The following is a 17,131-nucleotide window of genomic DNA, read 5'->3' as shown; positions in this document are numbered from 1 at the left end:
GTAGTAGTGCATGTGTGAAACACGCAAGTGCAATGTAGTATGAGTAGGCTATATATACGTTCATATAAGTGCATTCGTAAACCATCACAACAAACTCTGTATTAAAATGTGGTCATAAAATAGTCGTTGCATGCATACCCGTGCAGATCAATTCTGCATTGCTAGAAAAGTAAAATTTATTTGAAAAACTGATTCCTGCGAAAAATGAAAGAAGATACACAAGCAAAGCAGTTCTTCTCCTCTTAACCAACGGTTTTAGTCCACAGTTGTTTAGTCTGACATACTTACACATTTCATTGTGCATTCCGAATTAAGTGTGAAAATTTGCAGATATTCATGACAACGTAATTAATAATGAGAAACAGTTTCAAGCAATAGGCTGACTGACGTTTGCATTCATATGTAAAATTCAGACGACTTTTCCCCTCCCTTTTCCCACATGTTTCTGAAAAAAAAGTTGTTAGATCTGATAAAATTATTCCTGACTTTCCCTGTACTCAATTTTCTCGTCCGCAAAATCCATATAAACTCGTTAATCTGTCATTTTCTCTTTTGTCTTGTGAGAGGATTCTGCAACAATCGGCTAATCGATAAACAGGGCATTTTTGCCCTACACTTTGTTGTACTGCTCAGTCCTACCCGTGTACAAAATCGAAACAAACCGTGTGACAGAACACAAGATTCCGTGTATTATATTACAAAGAGTATATTTATCTTTATCAGAAGATGTGACCCTCATTACAAATCAGCGTGAAACATCTTTTCTGTGTGAGATTGCCCACCACCGAATGTTTTCAGGTCTCTTAAAATTCTTTCTTAGGTTAGTATTCAACCAAAGATGGTGATCCTTTTTATACAGGCAAATGAAAAGTTCCGAAGTTCCATCCGTGCGTGTTTAATATCACAGAATTTAAAATGTCATTCCCAAAGATTTAGGTTTGATAATACTAGTCTACTGCCCTTCAAGAAAAGTTATAGTTAGATCAAGGTATCATTTGCCAGCGCTGATGATGATGATGATGATTACTGAAAGACTTTGATTTTGACTGTGACTGGCGTTTAACATTGGCATGATTTAACTGAACATCGCTGAAACCTTAGGAGTGAACGTTCCCTGAGTGAACTTTTACAACCGCTCTGAAATCGTTTTTCCCGTAGGCCTATACGTGGTGACTTCTTTGTATTAAATATGTGACCAAGCAATTAGATCATTAAATGTTTGTAAAGAACTGAATACAACGTTTTAAATGTTGCTCTACCACTTTATGTTCATTTAAGGGTGCGTACTGCCATGACTTATCATATTGGCCAGACATAGCCATTCGTCTGTCACATCTTCTGATTCTTCAACGCCAGATGAAATGTCAGACATACTTATTATGCAAAATATTTATTTCGCTGCAGTATACAGTCTTTAGCGAGTCTACAAGTTTTCACAGGAAAATAAATAGGTACATTGGTAAAACGGTAAAACATAAACAGTCAAAACATTTAAATAAATTTAAATAATCTGAAAAAGGAAAATGTAAACTTGCAGGCAATATTTGAAAACATAAAGAGGTACGTCCTGCCCGAAGGGTTCAAGTAAGGCGAACTTCAAGTGCCCTAGTCCAGAACCAATTTAACCTGAAAGAACAAAAATAAAAGAACTCATCATACCAAGATAACTCTTTATTCTTTCAACGGGTGTTATTATTATTTTTTGCATCCAAAACAGTTTTCATGGCATTGCTGTGACCAGTTTCACTCAATATTATCTACAACGACCATACGTACCATTTAACACCCTAACCCGCTAAAAGAGCCAATTCTTTCTAGCCTGACGCCAAAACAGCTTCTCAGTCCCCCTTTCTTGAATCGGCTCCACGAGCGCTTTGAAGTGGACAGAATGTCATTCAGGAGTCGCGCAAGTACATCATCCTTTCCAGCAGGCGAAGAATTCCACACGGCAGACTCCCACGAGTGTTCTCCATCTGCACCGAAAGCCGTCTTCTCAGTATTAAGGTCTTTCACCTCTGTCTCCGGCTTCTCCGACTCGAAATAGGGCGTATTTTCCTCTTCCTCTAGAAGCTGTTTAAGGCTCTGAAATAAGTAAAATAACAATAGAACATGTGCTAAAAACGTATTTGCAAGTATAATCTTTGTAAATAGCCTGTACTTGACTGCAGTACAGCCAGGTATGAGGAACTCACCTGTAAATTGGAGATCGGCTTGGCCCCAACGAAGCTGAAAAGGACAAGGGAAGAAAAGCAGACGAGATAGATGTTAGCGGTCATATTCGTTGATATTGGTAGGTAACAACACTGTAAAATCACACTACCGCTGTGCGTTTGGTCTTCGCGTGCTGAAGGTTCGTCTCCAGGTGCGTTCTTATATCTGCGGCGATTTCGTCACCAGGACTTAAGGGAATGATCAACCATGGCTCGAGGAGAGGGCAAATCAGTAAGATTGCTGCTCACTTCATCAAAACTCCACCTCAATTGACCGGGCATTAAAATTGTGACGTGAAGGAGGCTCTAGCCAATTGCTCCAAACATGGTGTCAAGTGACAATTAATAGGATACTTGACAGTAAATGTGTTCTGACACAAAGGTAGACCTCGGGTTTTCTGTCGTTGTTCTAACGTTCCACACAAAGGACTTTCGAAGAAAATAGATCCAGAACCGTTTTCACCACTTTTGTACGGTGCTCATTCCATACAGTTAACGTCATTCGGATTGTCATTTAACAGTTTGTAACCATTGTCGCTGCAGTTTGGCGTCATTTGGTTTAAACTTTATCAAAAGACTATGGCGTAGGACCGGTAGCCTGCTTAACTTGGTGCTTGGTGTTGGCACATTCACCAAGGCAGAGGTCCACGCAATTTATGTATGTATGTGTGCGTGCATATATATATGTATAAATATATGTGTGTGTGTGTATGTGTGTGTGTGTGTGTGTGTATAAAACGTTGTGGACATCTATAATCACAGCTTCCGCCAAATTATCATGTTTGGTTCACACCAGTTGTAAAGCAGTACCACTCAGATTTGAATGTGATTTCTGATTAATTTTTGTGGTGTATTATCCTGACTGACAGACAATGGTTTATGACATTCCACTCAGCAGGTGAGGTATATAGACACATAGTTGAGTGTTATATACTGATGGTTTATGAAACAGTACCAGTGTCAGTCACAGCCATGCGATGGCAGAGACGTTGCCTAGGGTCCAGAGAGTTAACCATTAAGCAGGTTTAAGGATTAATCCCTTCACCAGGGTGTATCTGCATTAATATAATTCACATGAAATGGATTTTAAAAGAAAAGCAAAAAGTATGTCTTTATATGACTAGACATTATAATCACATACATTTCACTCACATACTGCAGAAGAGTCACATCCACTTCAAATGTTCCCTGAACAATCAGCTTTTCAAGTCTACATAACATTTGTTCATTAACTTTATTGAATAAGTTACTCTGAAAGAAACAAGGCAACAACAATGTAACCACTCATAATTGTACAGGTAACATCTGTAGTGGATGTGAAGTATGTAAAATTTATACACAGTGTGGATGGAAGGATAGGGGAATGTATGGATAGATGAAGAACTAAGCTAAAAATAGCCATGGGGCATTTACTGAAGTTAGAGTAATGGTTGCAACTGTAAATAAATGAATATGTGAACAATTGTTGATCAACAGACAGATAATAATAATAATGCATGGACAGAAACAAAGGAATAGGGTGCAGTTTGTGACTAAGATGAGTATGTTGAAAAGAATGTATAGAGTGGTTTTAAAATTGTATGCGTGGTGTGCCACAGTTTAAAAAGTGTAATATTGAAATTGGACTGAAAGAGGGATGGAAATAAGGAGAGACAGAGGGGAAGAAAGCACAGAAAAGAGGGCATTGGGGTGGCCTGTCATAGAAAGAGAGTATTTGGACCTGCTGGGGCATAATGGCTTAGTGATGTTGGAAAAGCAGAATTATTAATCATTCTACCTCAGAAAGTCTATAGCACTTTTAATAGTCTCAAACTTCAATATGGAAAATTTGTAGCACTCATCCTCAATATAGCCCAGAGGTTGGTCAGAGTAGTAACAATATTCTGAAGAAGAGTGAGGTAAACTGGACAAAGGAAGAGCCAACTTAACTGCTCCATGAATAATCACAATGTCATAGAACACTTGTCAGACCACACTTGCTATGGAGTCAGCTACAGGGACGCTGCCAGGAGACCAGAGTATTCAGAGCATATTCAAACAGTTAGATCATTATCCAGGCAAGACTGGAGTGGAGCCCACACAGAGACATCTCTCATCAGCATGGTGAAGAAATGAGCTATATCACCACAACATCACTCACTGCCATGTACTGTATCACCACAACATCACTCACTGCCATGTACTGTACCACCACAACATCATTCACTGCCATGTACTGTATCACTACATCACTCACTGCCATGTACTGTATCACACAACATCACTCACTGCCATGTACTGTATCACTACAACATCACTCACTGCCATGTACTGTATCACCACAACATCACTCACTGCCATGGGCCATATCACTACAACATCACTCACTGCCATGGGCCATCCCACCACAACATCACTCACTGCCATGTACTGTATCACTACAACGTCACTCACTGCCATGTACTGTATCACTACATCACTCACTGCCATGTACTGTATCACCACAACATCACTCACTGCCATGGGCCATATCACTACAACATCACTCACTGCCATGTACTGTATCACCACAACATCACTCACTGCCATGGGCCATATCACTACAACATCACTCACTGCCATGGGCCATCCCACCACAACATCACTCACTGCCATGTACTGTATCACCACAACATCACTCACTGCCATGTACTGTATCACTACATCACTCACTGCCATGTACTGTATCACCACAACATCACTCACTGCCATGTACTGTATCACTACAACATCACTCACTGCCATGTACTGTATCACTACAACATCACTCACTGCCATGTACTGTATCACTACAACATCACTCACTGCCATGTACTGTATCACTACAACATCATTCACTGCCATGGGCCATATCACTACAACATCACTCACTGCCATGTACTGTATCACTACAACATCACTCACTGCCATGGGCCATCCCACCACAACGTCACTCACTGCCATGTACTGTATCACCACAACATCACTCACTGCCATGTACTGTACCACCACAACATCATTCACTGCCATGTACTGTATCACTACATCACTCACTGCCATGTACTGTATCACCACAACATCACTCACTGCCATGTACTGTATCACTACAACATCACTCACTGCCATGTACTGTATCACTACAACGTCACTCACTGCCATGGGCCATCCCACCACAACATCACTCACTGCCATGTACTGTATCACTACAACGTCACTCACTGCCATGTACTGTATCACTACATCACTCACTGCCATGTACTGTATCACCACAACATCACTCACTGCCATGTACTGTATCACTACAACATCACTCACTGCCATGTACTGTATCACCACAACATCACTCACTGCCATGGGCCATCCCACCACAACATCACTCACTGCCATGTACTGTATCACTACAACGTCACTCACTGCCATGTACTGTATCACTACATCACTCACTGCCATGTACTGTATCACCACAACATCACTCACTGCCATGTACTGTATCACTACAACATCACTCACTGCCATGTACTGTATCGCTACAACATCACTCACTGCCATGGGCCATCCCACCACAACATCACTCACTGCCATGTACTGTATCACTACAACATCATTCACTGCCATGGGCCGTGTGGTCATGGACATTTTAATTGCCCGCCACGCAGAAACCACAGGTGAAATTCTTGATTTCTTTCTTTCTTTCATGGGTAATTTCATTGTCTCTATAGGCTTTGCATAACTAATCCAGCCCGGAATTTCCAGAGGCTGCTGTCCAACCGAAATAGCAGCATGCTGGTTTTTGTTTGTTTGGTTTTTCTTCCTTATTATTTTCAAGAGTTTGTGGTAACTGCCCCGGCTAGAGAGAAATTTTCCTAATGGAGACTGAAAATCACTGCACTTGTACAGCAGAGGACAACTTAATGATCATTGGCATGAAATGTCTAACCCCCCCAAGCAAAGTATTTACAGGGGGTCTTTTCATATTCTAGTCATGATTTCTACTGACTGTGACAGGAGTCACTGACTACCGAAGTGAGACCCCTCTGTTTATACCTGTCATACTAGATAAAGGGAGATAATTTACTATATGATTTTAGCATGAACTTGGGGAACATCTGTGGCTCATGTTTTAGGATTTGGCCAAGAATCTCATGTATAATAGACAAAACCTGAGCCTGGTAGTTTCTATGTGTCAGTGCCCACATTACTATATGTCAGCAGACATTCATTAAGTCCTCCATGGCTATCTCTGTCAGCCGAGTGCTGTCAGCTGGCAGAGTCTGTCTACCCTGTGTCCTCAGCTCCTATATATCATCTAGGCAGAAGTTAACTGCACAAAGCACAGTTCACTGAGCACTGCTCTCTCCATAATTAAGAGCAAACAAGCTAATTACAGTTTTAATGATGGAGACCACTGCGTGTTGCACCACACATCTTACACCTGAGTGGAAAACAATATTTCAAATGTCATCCTTCAGTGCTTTGCAGGGCTTTAGTTGTCTTAAGTCATTTTACTCCTGAGTGCTGACAATACTTAATATTCACACATGCAATTGTAATAAAAAAAAAAGAATGTAATGAACAAAGAATGATTAGGTTAATAAGCTAAAGAATGATTGAACATGACTCTAGAGGTTATGAACTCTTACTGAAAAATGGCACTAAACCATTTTGGTGTGAATCTGCTGTCATTTCCCAAAAGCAAATTTTAGTATTCTGCCTTATATTTAGATGTGTGTGTGCAAACACAGTGCTTGTGATGTTTTTGATGTGCAAAATCAAAATCAATGATATTATTGATATAATGATATTTTAAGGTATATTAATGATATGTACTGTTTTACATTTGTCATTGTCCTATTTCTTCACACAAAGAAATAACTCCAACACATCTCCCCCCTCTGCTGGGCTGAATGCAGTGGCTGGCTTTAGCTTCAAAGTGTAATGAGACAATATGCTCCTTAACTGGAGGAACCTGTATATGAACCTCAGTTTGCTAGATCTTCTGAGGTGACAGGCTGAGGTTTTAAATCAAATTTGCCACCCTAATAAGATAAGATAAGATAAGATAAGATAAGATAAGATAAGATAAGATAAGATAAATACAACAACAGTGCGTAATAGAATAACAATAAAGTGATGTAATTTAGTAAAAATAAGTACACAAATGCCACCTTAGGGTTCATTTGTATTGTTCTCTGTTCATTATGTAGAGTTGCTGACCATGTCTGGCATCTGTCTTTCCACTTCATAGTTTCATACATTCTATTACTACTGTTACAACTATAACTAGCCTATGAGGACTTAATGTACCGGTATTATTATTATGGCAACTGATGCTGTCAGTAAATCCAACAATATTTGGTTACTGAATCCGTAGCTATATTGTCCCCTGCATATTGCTCTTCAGGGAAGAAAAGAAAAGAAAATGTCGTTGTTGACCGTTAATGGCTTCAATATTGTAAAACAATATAAACATAGAGATATTATTCAGATGGTTTCACACTAACTTCACTAATATGTGCCACCAGCTGGTGAAACATTAATTAGTCCAACTCCGCTCCCCTGCTGTGCTCCAGATCTTAGCTGGAGAAGTTCATTGTTCATTTTGTGTTGTCTGTCTCCCTATCGCTGGGTGGCAATATGCCTGGGAGCAGCTGTGTAACATGACAGGCCTGTGCTCTGACAATGTTCCCTGGTGTTGAGTCAGAAATCAGACCCTGAGTTGCCGAAGGACAAATTCAGTGGGAGGGATGCATTCATGGATGCTGCCTTCCTTTTTTCCCTCCTGTGTTTTTTCATTTGAATACAGGCTTTAAAATAGGCTAAAATTTTTCAGAGCACAGATATAGATGCTAACTTTTAGAGCTAAGGACTTCAGCAGGTTCAGGCAGCTCATTTCCCTGAACCCACCCAGTCTGAGTTTCATTGACCCGAAATTTGATTGAAGGAAAGAAAAAAAGAGGATGATTTTGATCTTGGTGACAGTTTGTTATTGAAATGTTTAAATTATGCTAATGACAATGAGAACAACTATATATATAAGGACACTGATGGTACCCTGGCCCTCTTCATTACTGACACATATTCGCCTAAGCCAGAGGAATCTCACAGTTGATATGGGATAGAACTGTCTCTCAGACATGTCGTCTGTCAATGAAACCCCTCAGCACTTCTCAACATGCGCTAGAGCAACACTGGGGATCTTATCAGTAGGACATAGCTGAATTACAGAAAAAGTGCTAGCTCATATGACCAGCCCAAGAACCATGTCTTCTAAACTCACTGTAGTAACAAAATAATTTGCAACATTAAAATTTTTGTCTGTTAATTTTGTCCATTCATTTTTGAGTGGAAAATGCAGAAATGAACAATGTCATGCTTTTTGGCCAATAAAGCAATTACACAATTTGTAATATGCTACACATCTTGTTGCTTGGTGGTTCCCAAGCAACAAGACAGAGCTGTCCACCCATAGTGGCATTAAACATTGATTGCTACAGAACTCCATACTAACTTTTGATTGACTGCTACAGTACTCCATACTTATGGTTAAAGTTAAGGTTAAGGTTAAGGTATACTTTATTGTCCCACAGGGAAACTTGTCTTGGGCTCCAAGCCACTGCAACACACAACACACTTGTCAACAACGACACAATACACATGCATGCAAGTACATTCTTATTACATGGTGAAAAGGAATAAGAAATAAAACAAAATAAAATAAATAAAAAACATTGGTTTCAAATTATAAGACCAGATATAATCAATCAGTGTTTCTTTAAAATAATAAAAGATAACAAAACGACTGTGGTTTCAGATAATAAATAATAAAACAAAATATTATCAGCCAGTGGCTCTTTAAAGCTGTAAAAGATAACAAAAAGACATTAACTATCAATAATAAACCCAGACAGAAGCTAGTCGGTGTGTAAAATAATGGAAGGTGATAAAAGACAATGGTTTCAATGATACCCAAAAATAAAAACAAAATCATATAGTTGTTGTCAATTAATATCTTGACTGAGGATTGAATGAATGAATTCTTGTATCAATCTTCTCAATCTGCACTTTGGCACCCAGAACTGTAGGCCTGAAGGCAACACCTCGAATTTTGGCTTCAGGGTGTGTGTTGGGTCATTCAGAATCTTCTGTGCCTCCCTAAGCACAGATTTTTCATATAAAGACTGAAGGTAGTTGTGTTCTTTTTTCCCTTCATGGCCGTTTAGATGAGACACGTGAGCTTAGACTTTAACTGTGCTGACAGGTTACTGACTTTGGTTGATTGCTACAGTACTCCATACTGACTTTTCATTGATTGCTACAGTACTCCATACTGACTTGGTGCCAGTATGTCTACACTGTAAAAAATGATATGCTAGAATTACTCAAAAAAGTAAAGCAACTCATTTCACACAATAATATTAAGCATTTGGTAAAATTCCATGTATAACAGCCCATGAGGCCTTGACCCTGATATAGATTTTCATCACTTTAGAGTGCCCTTGGCCTCAAGTACTGACAACCTGTTGCCCCAGGATCCCTCATGGAAAGAATGCCATGTAGCAGTGATCAATCAAAGACCGTTACAAAATAGTTCGGTATCGTGTTCCTGTTTAAAAGCGAGATTCTGATTTAGATGCGTTCAGTCATTATCTCATAGATGGTAGCTTCGCACCATTGGCTTGTCAGACAAGCACTGTACCAAATGCAAAGTAGTTGTAACGATGACCGTAGTGACCATTCTCTTTTTTAAAAATTCTTTTCAATCACTGTAGAAAGTTTGCTAGGTCGAATGTAAGCAGAGGAGCCCCACAATGTACCACGATGCTGACATCAGACGTTGGAACTCCAGAATTTCAAGTTATAGTGATTTAATAATCTGGAGTTCATATTACGTAATCCAGAAGATGTCATCCTTGAGCCCTCACATGGACTCTTACTCACACTGGCCAACTTTTAAACTGTGTTATAAAGGGTAACCTCAATGTGTCCATGGCCAATACATAACTTACAGTTAGTAAGATTTGTTAGCATTAGTTAGTGCTAGTTAGTGCTACTTATATTAACATGTACGTCCAGCTGACATATTCACCTGACATTTTACATTGCATGTCCACTGTTCCGGCACGATTTTGCCTGCAAATGCTTCTACATAAAATATGCATGTCAAATTACCTATCTGTCACATTCACAGAACAAGTGGTGGATAATATTATTTTCAGAACTTTCCTCAGATAAAACCTTCCACGATGTCTCTTACAAAGTCCACCCCCCGATTAAAAAAGAAATGTCATCAATTGTGAGGTCTAATTAAAAGTCTATTCCCATTTAAAAGCAAAATATTGAGCAAAATAAATCAAAATGTAGTAAATTTTCACTCAACATTTTTTTTTGTAAATCACCCTGTTATTTTTTTTTATTTATTTTTTTGTTAACACAAAGTCATGATTTTATTATTTAAGAAAGCATAGAGTTATTATGAGTTTGTTAAGATTTTTAATAAAATATACTCACCTGCAGGATTCATTTTTTACGGTGTATAGCTGATTGCAATACAATAATAAGGCTACAACTTACTTTTGTCTGACTTCTCTCCTGTAAACACTAGGACTATTTCTTACATTAGATATGATGGTGATCAAGATTACTTTGCTATGATTCATGTAAGAGATTGACACTTTTGGCATTAATCAGTTTCACCATTTCATCATGATTCTTGAACTGTACCTTCCCAGAGGTTTTTGTGGCCTAATCTTTTTACCTTTGGGGCGAAACACTTACTTCATTATTGCCCATACCCACACAGTTTACACTTACAGACCTCTTCCTTTTTCACAAATCATTAAAGAAGATGCCAAAAATAACCATGAGCAAACAGCCCTAAGAAAAAGTCAGGAAAACTGGGTTGACTTTTAACCATCAGTCAAGGTGTTTGTTTTGGATATACACGAATGTGTATACGATGACATCCATATAATGATTTATAAAACATCCGTCACACCCCAGCCTGCAGGGCAGGCCTGAGAAAGGTCAGGAGAGTGGTGTGTGTTGATTCACCATGACCTGGCATTTCCTGATCATTTGGTTTGGCGGGTGAAGTGATCCTCCTCAGGAAAGGTACTGGAGTCTGGTTCAGTCATCTTATTACAGCCCTTAGAAGAGATTACAGTTAGAACAAAACCCTCCATGGACCCTCCATTCAGTTTTTTGATATCTGCTCTGAGGCATGCTTGTTTGGCTTATTTTACTAAAGAAAATGACATAATTTGTAACATATGGCACTATGTCTAACTTATCAAAAAAAATACCCAGGTCACTGACCTAAAAAATGCATTTGGAGAGAAAATGTCAATGAAGCTTTTCTAAACATTGAATTAGGACAACAGTATATAACGTTCAGGGTTGATTCTGTTTTCTCACATGTGCAAAACAAGAGTCTTTTTAGAATGACATCCTTAGGTGAAAAAGGAGGGGAATGTTTTTGCTTTAGTGTTCTCTCCTGGTTCATTTTTAATTTCAGATCCCACACCTCATTCACCATTTAGGCATCCTGATTGGGAGACAGTCTGGTTTATTGTCAATATACAGTCAATTCCTTCTAAACTCGGAGTACAACCTGTTAAATGATGTGTATTTAGTGTAGGGTACTTGCTACTCTAAATGTCACACTATGCCATGCTGGTCTAGTCTGGGTCGAGTTCACGCTGATACAACAGATAAAAAATGAGCTCCAGTTCTGCAACGTTCATATGTCCACAGTGTGCAGGAACTGCTTAGGAGATGTCCACATCTTAAAGGTCAGAGGTCATATTTCAACAAAAATGTATACCCAGATAATGTTTGTTTTTATTTTGACATTTCTCTGTATATTACAATCATCGCCTCCAAAACGCAAACAGTTAATTTGACAACAATATCTGGACAACTCTAAGAGCTCAAATTTTGTAATTTGAATATTATGTTTCAGTGCCTAGTCTTTTTCTGGACTGACAAAAAGACCAAGTTGAAATGTTTAAATTGGGCTGATTAGTCTTTGAATAGGTGTGGGGAAAAAAGTCCAAGGTTATAAAGTATTTGTCTGTCTTCAATGGCAGTATTCAGCGACTGCTTCGCCAATGAACAACTAATGAAACTGCATGACATCATGTTGCTGGAGTGGGTCTTTTTTGTGCAAAAAATGCTTTTCATGAAATCTGTGCTCTCAACAGTCATATCCCTGTTTGAACAGGACATAATTCCCTTGGTCTGGTTATTTGTATCTAATTTCAGATTAAATGTTTTTCCTGTGGTCTGATTATTTGTATCCAATTTCAGATTAAATGTTTTTCCTTGAGCAAACTGAGCTTGTATAGGGGTCACAGGGTTCTATCTCACTTTATCTCACTGGCCTTTTTTTTTTTTTTTAACAAAAGGGACAAACATCCTTTGCAGTGTGAATAGTTCTGCAATATTTCATCTTTATTGAGTTATGTAATGAGTTATGGTTAAGGGGACTTTTGAAGTGCCTGATTTTGATTTATGTCTGAAAAGAAACATCAACCAGACCACAAGCAACATCTCTGTTTTTGGTAAAAAAATAAATAAACAAAAAGGAGTTTTTTTTCTCCCTCTTACTAACGGTCAGCATGATATTTTGCTCTTTGTAGTAAAAGGAGGGCCAACACAAAGCACTCTTGTTTTTTTGCCCCTTTAAAGTGATAATTTACTGTTTTGTAGAGCTTTCCTGTAATGACTGGGTGGTTTACCATCGCCAGGCCCTTTAGTCCAGCTATTTCTTCACTGTTTTCTTTCTCAGGATTGGAAGTAAAAAGACAATCATGTGAGAGCTGTGGCATTAAACAGACTTTTCGTGCCTTGACAGAGTGGTGGCTTACATCCACATCTTGACACAGATACATTATCAGTGTGCCAATCAGTGCTGCCATTCTAACCCAGAACTAGTGTAATTTTAAGTCGAGTTTTTGCTAACTTTTGCTGAGAGAGTTCAGCCTAGGTAGCTGAGGGTTTGTTTAATATCAGCAGTTAAATAATACTGTAAAATATACAAGTAATGGATATAAAGTTCTAATAAATATCCAATAAAGTACTCATAATAGCAATGTTACACACAGACAAATACCAGCTGTATCTCTCTCATACCTTGATGTAGCTTATGCCCTCACTCAATTACATCAGTGCCCAGGGGCCAGAGAGCATGCGACTGGCCACATTCCAAACTGCTGAGAGCCCTCAACAGAACATGAGTATTGTCATGTCACCTTTAAAGAGATAAGGCTATTTTAGAGCGGCAAAGGCCTAATTTTTATATATTTAGCCTTGCTGAACGCTATAATTAACGCTGGCCACTCATATGAGAATAGAAAAGCTTTCAACATTTACTTCTGGGCACTCTTGCTAACAGAGTGAAGGAAATCTCTCTTAAGCTTGCAGAAAAATCTAATATCTATACTCTGTGCCTCAAACAGCCAAAGACTATATAAGCTATGATGTGGTCTCTAAGTGTTAGCTCAGTCTGTCTGTGAGCTGACTCACCTGACGCGACCTTTTGTCATAACAGTAATGACAGAAGCTTGTCACAGGAATGATCACAGCCAAAATCAAATTAGTCCCCCTCACTTTACAGTCTGCAGCCATGTCACTCAGCCAGAGAATACTGAATCTTACAGTAAGCACATTTGTCATGGAATTTTTTCCATTCTCACTCCAGAGTCCATGGTCCTAGAAGGAAAAATACTAAAAGTGGTGCTTGGGAATTTAAAGCTTACTTTCCATGGTTTTGTTCTGCTTCTAGGGTCCTTTTTCAGATTAGATGTTCATTTGGTGCATGTTTGACTGCTTGACTGATTATGATTCTGATGGAGTACATTTGAGCTAACATTACTGTAAGCATCTCTAGATAAAACTCGGTATTTGTTATTCTAGACATACGTGTAAATTCCAGTGTTATTTTAATATCATTGAAATGTCTCTCAGCATGTCTATGCTAACTCTCCTCCTGACAGATATGAATGACTTACTGTAGGGCTTGCATTCCCCTGCCGAGACTAATGTTCAAGGAAACAGTGTGTTCAGGAGAAAGGAGACTGCCCTCTGTGTGTGCATTTCAGAGGTTGCCTCTTTTGCCTGTGACACATTTTGTGGACATTAGGGAGAAATTTAGTCAGACGTGTGCTTTGTAACAGTTCACACACAGGCATACAGGTATCTTAACACCTCATTCTGTCTTATTCGTGAGACTTGCGTTTCAGGCCCCACTATATTGATTCTTTCATTGAATGGGTCTTTCATTGAAACAGTCACATGGCGGCCAGATTTAAGTTTAACTCGGATAATTAATGACCTTTTTTGCAGGCTTGCATTATGAAGCGCAGCAGTAAAATCTTAATTAACAGGTTCTCTATTGTCCTGATTGTGTATGAGGTATGACAACCTCCTTGTGTGACAGCCCAAAAACTCAACTGCACTCACTGTGCCTTTCAGGCTTGGGTTTTCACTCCACAGAAGAAACAGGAAGTATGACTTGTGAATGCATGATCTGCATATTTGGTTGTTGTTCTGTCACCCCACACCAGGGTGGCTGGCCCTATCTGCCCCACAGCACTGCCATTTTTGGGGTGGAATGTGGCAGAGTGCTTCTGCTACACTGCCACACATACAGGGGATGACCCCCACACTCCTGCCTGCAAGACACATCAGTTTAACAGGCCAAGAGAATGTACCAGGAAAGAACATTTTACTGTCAGAAGATCATGTATTTTTATTTAGCGTCTATGTTATATGTATCAGCCAATTAAAATGGTTAACGCTGTGTCATTATCATCTTATGTCTCACTGAACACTCACTTCAGTCTCTCAGACAAGATTAGCCTGCCAGCTAATTGCCTCTAACGTTGTCATGGTGAAATATGTTTTTATGAATGTAAAAAGACATGCACATACATCTGTATAGGCCACTGAAATGATTGCAGGCAGGTGTTGCTCGAAAGTGAGAGGGGAAATTAGGCTTACAAAGACATTATTTAGACATTAGCCCCAAAGAGATTTCATATGGTTGCCATGGTGACAAAGTTTCATTTTTACTGATGGACCCTCGAGAGCAAGAGAAAGGACACTAATATCGTGAGCAGATTTCAAATGTCATGAACCCATCAGACTGACCCACACAAAAAATAGTGTAAAAATATATAGGTATAGTGTGGATTCAATTAATGCAGTCATAACAGACCATTCACTTACAAGGACATGGGAAAAGAACTAGTGTAAGAACTAGCAAAAAAATTGTATATCAAAGATATTGAAGATAAAGAATTTTAAATAGAACTATGAAAGTGTTTTCTGGGTTAAGGTCAGGGTCAGGCTTAGGGTTAGGTTGTTATTCTTCACTTTTGTTATAATGGAAGTCAATGGAGGGTCCCCAGAACATATCATTAAAGGTATATGTGTGATTGTGTATGTGTGTTTGTGTGTGTGTGTATGTTTGTGTATGTCTGTGTGTGTGTGTAGTAGCAGTAATAGTGGTAGTAATTATTATTTATTTATTTATTTCTTTTTATTCATGTTGTTGTTGTTGTATAATTGCAATATGTAATAATATAAATATATAACAACAACAACGACAATATTACTACTACTACTACTAATAATAATAATGCATGGTATACGTGCCATGTATTTTCACATAGTATAATGTCTGGAATCCAAGATCAGTGAATGACAATCATCACAAGATGTATGATGGAAAAAAGTATCATACCTTTCTTACATTTTAGCTCATGGAACTCGAGGTTACTCATTTCTGTTATGATCTATTAAATCAATCCACTTTAACTAATTTACCCTGACTTGAAAAAAACTAAATAACAGTGATTTGTAGACTTTCTCTAGATGGACTCACAACCTTAGAATGCCTGTTTCATGTGTATGGAATTTTTGGTCTGATAATTCTAAATGTCTATGACTGAAAATGATGCCATTATCTGTGAAATTCCATACATACTCCTCTGAGTCAGTGCTTTGGGGGGGGGGGGGGGGGGGGGGGGGGTGCAGGCATGGGAAGGGGACTGAGGGCGGGGGCATTATAACTAGTTGGAGATGTAGGTTTATGAGGGGGAGTTTCTGAATCACTACTCTGGGGTTGCATTAATATCAGTGTGGAAACGAGAGGCTAGCTCTATTAGCTGTGAGGCCGAGGGGTGTGGAGTTAGAGCAGTCAGGGTGATGATGTCTGCCCCATGACAGCTCGATTATCTCATGGAATGTGCACAGAGTCATTTCCACTAATGATTCTGGCAGCTTCCACACCTCCGGACAAGTGAGTGTGCCTGACATGTGGCTTGGCACACAATCAAGCAGTGAAAGAGAGAGTGAGATGGAGAAAGAGAGAAAATGAGTGGAAGGGAAATGTGAAGAGAAAGGGTAGGGTAAAGAGTTATTCGATCCATTTTTAAAACTTCATTTAAGTTTTGAGAGAATAATGAAAGCTAAACATGCCACAGTAACTTGGTGAAACATTATGCTTATGTATAAAAGTTAAAACGTGAGCAGTCAAGTCAAAGGCATACTATTGTTTTATTTCATGGGATTTAGACTATTTCATTTCATGAGGTCCAGTCTACTAGAAGTCTTCAACTCCTCGACCACTTTCCTGTGCAAATCAGCAACATGTTCTGTTTTGCCTGTTCTTTTTTTTTTAATGTAAAGGAGTGTAATTACAGTTATGTCTTTTGAACTGTGTTATTGATGAAATATATTGAACCATATTATTAATGAAATATACTGAACTATATAATTTGACCAAGCGTTAAAGATGAAACATGACAAAATAAAATAAGTTATGACAACTCACTCTCAGCTAAACTCTAAATTTGGGCCCAAATGTTGAGTTGACTGGTACAAATACACCAAATACACAAAAGAAATATTAATAAAGT

The 17,131-nt window shown here is 38.7% G+C and overlaps 1 protein-coding gene across 1 annotated transcript; it reads right to left on the bottom strand.

The window, feature by feature from the left end:
- Positions 1 to 1,779: 1,779 nt before the first annotated feature.
- Positions 1,780 to 2,276, bottom strand: nppal (natriuretic peptide A-like). Its single transcript, XM_030784423.1, has 2 exons — positions 2,193 to 2,276; positions 1,780 to 2,082 (listed from the first exon to the last, which is right to left on the bottom strand). Exons 1-2 carry the CDS (start codon positions 2,274 to 2,276, stop codon positions 1,780 to 1,782), a joined length of 387 nt encoding a protein of 128 aa, XP_030640283.1.
- Between the last annotated feature and the right edge of the window lie 14,855 nt (positions 2,277 to 17,131).

The sequence above is a fragment of the Chanos chanos genome, chromosome 9 (assembly GCF_902362185.1).
Source record: "Chanos chanos chromosome 9, fChaCha1.1, whole genome shotgun sequence".
In the NCBI taxonomy this organism is placed as follows: Eukaryota; Metazoa; Chordata; class Actinopteri; order Gonorynchiformes; family Chanidae; genus Chanos; species Chanos chanos.
This window is presented reverse-complemented; position numbering and strand designations above follow the sequence as displayed.

What these genes read in the sequence shown, in the direction of transcription:
- nppal (XM_030784423.1), bottom strand. Translation starts at nt 2,276, where the DNA reads ATGACCGCTAACATCTATCTCGTCTGCTTTTCTTCCCTTGTCCTTTTC. An exon ending in AGCCGATCTCCAATTTACAG is followed by an intron (nt 2,083 to 2,192) that starts GTGAGTTCCTCA and finishes TACTTATTTCAG; the next exon opens with AGCCTTAAACAGCTTCTAGA.